A 5,963-nucleotide genomic window follows, 5' to 3' on the forward strand; every position below is an offset into this window, starting at 1 on the left:
ATCATTGTTTATCATTTTGATGTTCGAGCATTCTGCATTATTTCCCAAACATATAGCCGGAGAGTGCTATTACAAGAGATTTTCAATCAAGTTACCGGTTCCAAGGACAAAGCAGATGAGGTTGGCGAACTAGCTGACATGTTGAGGAAAAGCTTAATAGGAAAGCGATATCTCATTGTCTTGGATGATATGTGGGATTTTATGGCATGGGATGACTTAAGACTTTGTTTCCCTGATGCTGTAAATAGAAGCAGAATTATAGTAACAACTCGTCTTGAGAAAGTGGGTGAACATGTCAAGCTCCATACTGATCTTTATTTCCTTCCATTCCTCACACCCGAAGAGAGTAGGGAATTGTTGCAGAAAAAAGTGTTTCAAAACGAAGCTTGCCCACCTGAACTACACAATGTAAGTCTAGATGTTGCAAGACGATGCAAAGGGTTGCCCCTAGTGGTTGTCTTGGTAGCTGGGATAATCAAAAAGAAGAAGATGGAAATATCTTGGTGGCATGAGGTTAAAAAAGCTCTATTTTCCTATCTTGACCGTGAGTCTGAAGACTATAGTCGGGCAACTATGCAGTTAAGTTATGATAACTTACCCGACTATTTAAGACCTTGCCTTCTCTACATGGGGATGTTTCCAGAGGACGAAAGGATCCCAATGTCCAAATTGATAAGTTTATGGATAGCGGAAGGCTTCGTGCAAAACATTGAATCCGGGAGATTAATGGAAGAGACAGTTGAAGGTTACTTGATGGATCTCATTAGCAGTAATGTTGTAATGGTTTCAAGGAGAAGATGTAACGATAAAGTCAAATACTGCCAGGTTCATGATGTAGTGCTTCACTTTTGCTTGGAGATGAGTAGAGAAGAAAAATTTATGTTGGCAATGAGGGGGAATATTCTACCTTCCGATTTGAAGGAAAGTCGAGTGAGCTTCAGTTTCAGTAATGAGCTTTCCATGTTTGCATCCAAAATACGGAAGCCTTTCCACCAACACTTGAGGTCACTGATAACCACCACTGGAGGAGAATCTTTATATTGGAATCCCATCAATCAGGTTATTAATTTGATGAGGCTTCTTAAGGTCTTGGATTTGAGTTCCCATAACGTGGGTCAATTGTCGTTAGCTACGTTGAAACCACTGATTCATCTCAAGTATGTCTCACTTTTCATAGATAAATTCGATTTTGATGGAAAATCACATCTTCCTCATCTAGAAACTTTAATTCTCAAGTGTTTAATGCGTACACCGTTATCAGCGAATTTTTGGAAAATGAAAAAATAAAGGCATGTAGAGTTTACTCGAGATGGTTTTTTCTGGAGAAAGCAAATCTTGGAAGAATCCTCTAAGTTGGAAAATTTGAGGATATTAAGGGGTGTTGAATTTACACTCGATGCTGAATGCTTAAATGTTTTAGTACAGAGGTGTCCTAATCTTCAAGAACTTGAAATCTATTTTTTGAGAAATGATTCTGATGAAGAAAAGATTTGTCCCAAATTGGAGAGTCTTAACCAGCTTCAATCACTTCGCCTTTTCTTTGACTTGTTCCCTGTACCCAAATTACACTTGCCTTCAAATATAAAGAAATTGTTACTATGCGGGGCTCGGATAGAAAGCGCAATTTTCTCCATTGCAGGACTACCAAGACTGGACTATCTCAAATTAAAGGATAGGTATTTTGTTCATTCCGGAGAGTGGTGCCTTAGAGATATCACGTTCCCTAAACTCAAGTTGTTGAAACTTATGAACTTAGGTATCTCAAGGTGGGATGCCTCAGAGGAATCTTTTCCCCAGCTTGAAACACTTGTTATACAAATGTCCAGGTATCTCGAGGAGATCCCTCTTAGCTTTGCAGATATTCCAACATTGAAACAAATTAAGTTGATCTGGTGCAACAACAATGAACCTCTGGTGGCTTCAGCTTGGAGAATTAAGAAAGAAGTTGAAGAGAATGAAGGATGTGACCGTATTGACCTCATTATTGATGTAAGTAGAAACAAACTCCAATGTGATGTTTTAGTGTCTTGACACTCATCTAATGTGCAAACAATATGTTCAATACAGGATCTTTAATGGATGTTGTTCTGGCAGCTATGAGTCAAGCATGTGCTTTACTTGCTTAGGCAACTACAGCAAAAGCACAGACAGAGTGGATGGAGTTCTTTCTTAGCAGATTGTTGTAGTCATGCTCTCATGTAGTCAATCTCCTTATATTGCTAAGTCTGTTTTGATTGATCGTTTGAGACGCATACCCTATGTTTCCAATGATTGTAGAACAATATCATATGGTCTTCCACTTTGATTCTGTTTTGCTTTTGTAGTTTCTTTAAGTTTCTATGATCCTTTCATCTTACACCTTCTATGTTGCACCTGCAAAATTCACCTCTTTTAAATTCACCAAGTCATAAAGATGAAGCTAATAAGTTTGTTCTTAACACTCATCATTAAAAACTTAAGAGAGAATACAAGAGACAGGATGGATAAATTGAAAACTTTAAGATTATGACTGATTACGGTGTTTTTCTATATACAAATTGGTGAAGCAGAGACAACTTCAGCCAAGCACACAAAGTGAACAAATTTGAGGTATTATCTGTTGAAGTTTGGCAAATTTGTCCCACATCGGTGGGCTCTTGAATTTTGGAGGGATTTTCCCCCTATAAATGAAGGCCTAATGTTTAGGATTTAAACACACCTCTCATTTGCCTTCTCATCTGTTTAAGGCATTTGTATCTTCTCTCTTTATTATTATTTCACTTGTATTTTTGGAGTGGAATAAAATATTTGGTTGTCTCCGAGGAGTAGGCAAAATTAGCCGAACCTCGTAAATTCTGGTGTTCCCTTTATTGTTGCTTTATTGTCTTATTTATTATTTGGTGGCTGTCATAATTTTTGGTATAGTAGTTGTGACTTATTCACACTCTATACATTTGGCTTCCGCAACAATTGGTATCAGAGCCAAGGTACTGTCTAAGTATGCTCTGTGGTTGCAGCATAGTCTGATCTTCCACATCAGAAAAGATTTATCTTGGTAACTGAGTCAAGGTTCTGTCTGAGTATGCTCTGTAGTTGCAGCTTAGTCTGATCTTCTACATCAGAAAGGAAATAATCTTGATTTGTGTCGTCAGCTATTAAATAATATTTGTGTCAAATATGGGAGACAATAAACAAGAAGAATCTACATCAAGTGTCAACAACACGTCATCATTGGCATCTTCGCTTATGACAAGAATTGTGTCAAATGCGAAATTTGCGGTCGAAATATTTGACGGGTCCGGACATTTTGGGATGTGGCAAGGCGAGGTTCTAGATGTCCTTTTTCAACAAGGGCTAGATCTGACTATTGAAGAAAAGAAACCAGATGTTATTGGAGAAGAAGATTGGAGAATTATCAACCGTGTTGCTTGCGGTACTATTCGATCCTGCCTTGCTAGAGAGCAGAAATATCCATACACAAAGGAAACTTCTGCAAGTAAATTATGAAAAGCACTGGAGGATAAATTTTTGAAGAAAAACAGTCAAAATAAATTGTACATGAAGAAGAGACTGTTTCACTTCACCTATGTTCCTGGTACCACGATGAATGAACATATCACCAGTTTCAATAAGTTGGTCACAGATTTGCAAAATATGGATACAACTTATGATGATGGTGACTTGGCCTTAATGTTGTTGGCGTCACTTCCTGATGAGTACGAGCACCTTGAAACTACTCTACTCCATGGAAATGACGAAGTTTCTCTCAGAGAAGTTTGTTCGGCTTTGTACAGCTATGAACAAAGAAAGCGAGAAAAACAGAAGGGCGGAGAAGGAGAAGCACTGTTTGTGAGGGGTCGTCCTCAAAATCAAACGAGGACAAAGAAGGGAAGATCCAAGTCAAGATCCAGACCCAGCAAAGATGAATGTGCCTTTTGTCGAGAAAAAGGGCATTGGAAGAAAGACTGTCCGAAGTTGAAGAATAAGGCCAAACATAACAATGGAAAGGCTATTATGGATTCAAATGTAGCTGATTGTGATGATTCAGACTTCTCATTAGTTACAACAGAGTCATCAACATCATCAGACATATGGTTGATGGACTCGGCTTGTAGCTATCATATGTGTCCCAACAGGGACTGGTTCGTGGAATTTCAAGAAGGAGAATATGGAGTCGTCCACACAGCGGATAACAGCCCTCTTACCTCATATGGCATTGGTTCAATACGATTAAGGAACCATGATGGAATGATCAGAACATTGACAGATGTTCGATATGTACCGGATTTGAAAAAGAATCTCATCTCTGTGGGAGCCCTAGAATCAAAAGGGTTCAAAATCATTGCAGAAAATGGAGTGATGAGAGTATGCTCTGGTGCACTAGTGGTAATGAAGGCTAATCGGAAGAATAATAATATGTACCGCTATCGTGGCAGTACAGTTATTGGGACAGCGACAGTGACATCCAGTGATGACAAAGAAGCAGAAGCAACCAAGCTATGGCACATGCGCTTGGGACATGCTGGAGGAAAATCCTTGAAAACTCTATCAGATCAAGGATTGTTAAAAGGAGTAAAGGCTTGCAACTTGGAGTTTTGTGAGCATTGTGTCAAAGGGAAACAGACAAGGGTTAAATTTGGTACAGCGATCCATAATACTAAAGGCATTTTGGATTATGTACACTCTGATGTTTGGGGTCCTTCCAAAACACCTTCATTGGGTGGGAAGCACTATTTTGTAACCTTTGTTGATGATTTTTCCCGAAGAGTATGGGTGTATACAATGAAGAGCAAAGATGAAGTGTTGGGAATTTTTCTCAAATGGAAGACGATGGTGGAGAATCAAACAGGCAAGAGGATCAAGTGTATTCGCACAGACAATGAAGGTGAATACAAAAGTGATCATTTCAATAAGGTCTGTGAAAATGATGGCATCGTCCGACACTTCACTATTAGACATACACCACAATAGAATGGAGTGGCAGAACGTATGAACCGGACCTTGCTGGAGAAGGTACGGTGTATGTTGTCCAATGCGGGCTTGGGCAAAGAATTTTGGGCTGAGGCAGTTACATATGCATGCCACCTCATTAATCGCTTACCATCTGCTGCTATTGATGGCAAGACACCATTTGAAAAATGGTATGGAAAACCTGCCATAGATTATAACTCTTTGCACGTGTTTGGCTCAACTGCATGTTATCATGTGACGGAGTCAAAATTGGATCCAAGGGAAAAGAAGGCTATTTTTATGGGAATTACTTCTGGAGTCAAAGGATATCGCTTATGGTGTCCTATGACAAAGAAAGTAATATTCAGCAGGGATGTTACCTTTGATGAATCTACTATGGTAAATAAGGTAACAGAAGATACCAAACAAAATGAAGGTGCTTCTAAGCAGGTGGAGCTTGAGGGAAAATTTATTTTTCCTACACAAGAAGCAGAGGAGGAAACAAATGAAGATTACCCTTTGGAAGGAGAGCCAATAGAGGAGATTCCAACTCAGGAACCTCAACAACAACTTGAATCAATAGCAACCAGCAGGCCAAAAAGAACAATAACGAAACCTGTTCGTCTCATAGAGACGGTTGCTTGTGCAACCTCAATTGTAGCTGATGATGTTCCTACCACTTATAAAGATGCTGTCCAAAGTTCAGAAGAAGATAAGTGGAGGATTGCCATGAATGATGAAATACAGTCCCTTAATCAGAATCATACATGGAGATTGACCAATCTCCCGAAGGGAAAGAAAGCAATTGGGTGCAAATGGGTATTTGCAAAGAAAGAAGGATTTCCTAACCAAGTAGATGTTCGCTACAAAGCAAGATTGGTGGCCAAAGGATATGCTCAAAAGGAGGGAATTGATTACAATGAAGTGTTTTCTCCAGTTGTAAAACATTCCTCCATTAGAATTATGTTGGCTTTGGTAGCACAATTGGATTTGGAACTAGTTCAGATGGATGTAAAAACTGCGTTTTTACATGG

General features: G+C 39.1%; 1 protein-coding gene and 1 long non-coding RNA gene across 2 annotated transcripts; both read left to right on the forward strand.

Moving 5' to 3' along the window:
* Positions 1-138: 138 nt before the first annotated feature.
* Positions 139-1,287, forward strand: LOC142161963 (putative late blight resistance protein homolog R1B-16). The gene has a single exon (XM_075218256.1). It carries the CDS (start codon positions 139-141, stop codon positions 1,285-1,287), a length of 1,149 nt encoding a protein of 382 aa, XP_075074357.1.
* Positions 1,288-1,830: 543 nt separating this feature from the next.
* LOC142182632 (uncharacterized) lies at positions 1,831-2,308 on the forward strand. Its single transcript, XR_012711461.1, has 2 exons — positions 1,831-1,989; positions 2,068-2,308. It is a non-coding gene; the product is annotated as an uncharacterized LOC142182632 (long non-coding RNA).
* The last annotated feature ends 3,655 nt before the right edge of the window (positions 2,309-5,963 follow it).

The sequence above is a fragment of the Nicotiana tabacum genome, chromosome 7 (genome assembly GCF_000715075.1).
Source record: "Nicotiana tabacum cultivar K326 chromosome 7, ASM71507v2, whole genome shotgun sequence".
In the NCBI taxonomy this organism is placed as follows: Eukaryota; Viridiplantae; Streptophyta; class Magnoliopsida; order Solanales; family Solanaceae; genus Nicotiana; species Nicotiana tabacum.

Bases quoted from the DNA above. Each gene is read 5' to 3' on its own strand.
- LOC142161963 (XM_075218256.1), top strand. From the start codon at position 139: ATGTTGAGGAAAAGCTTAATAGGAAAGCGATATCTCATTGTCTTGGAT.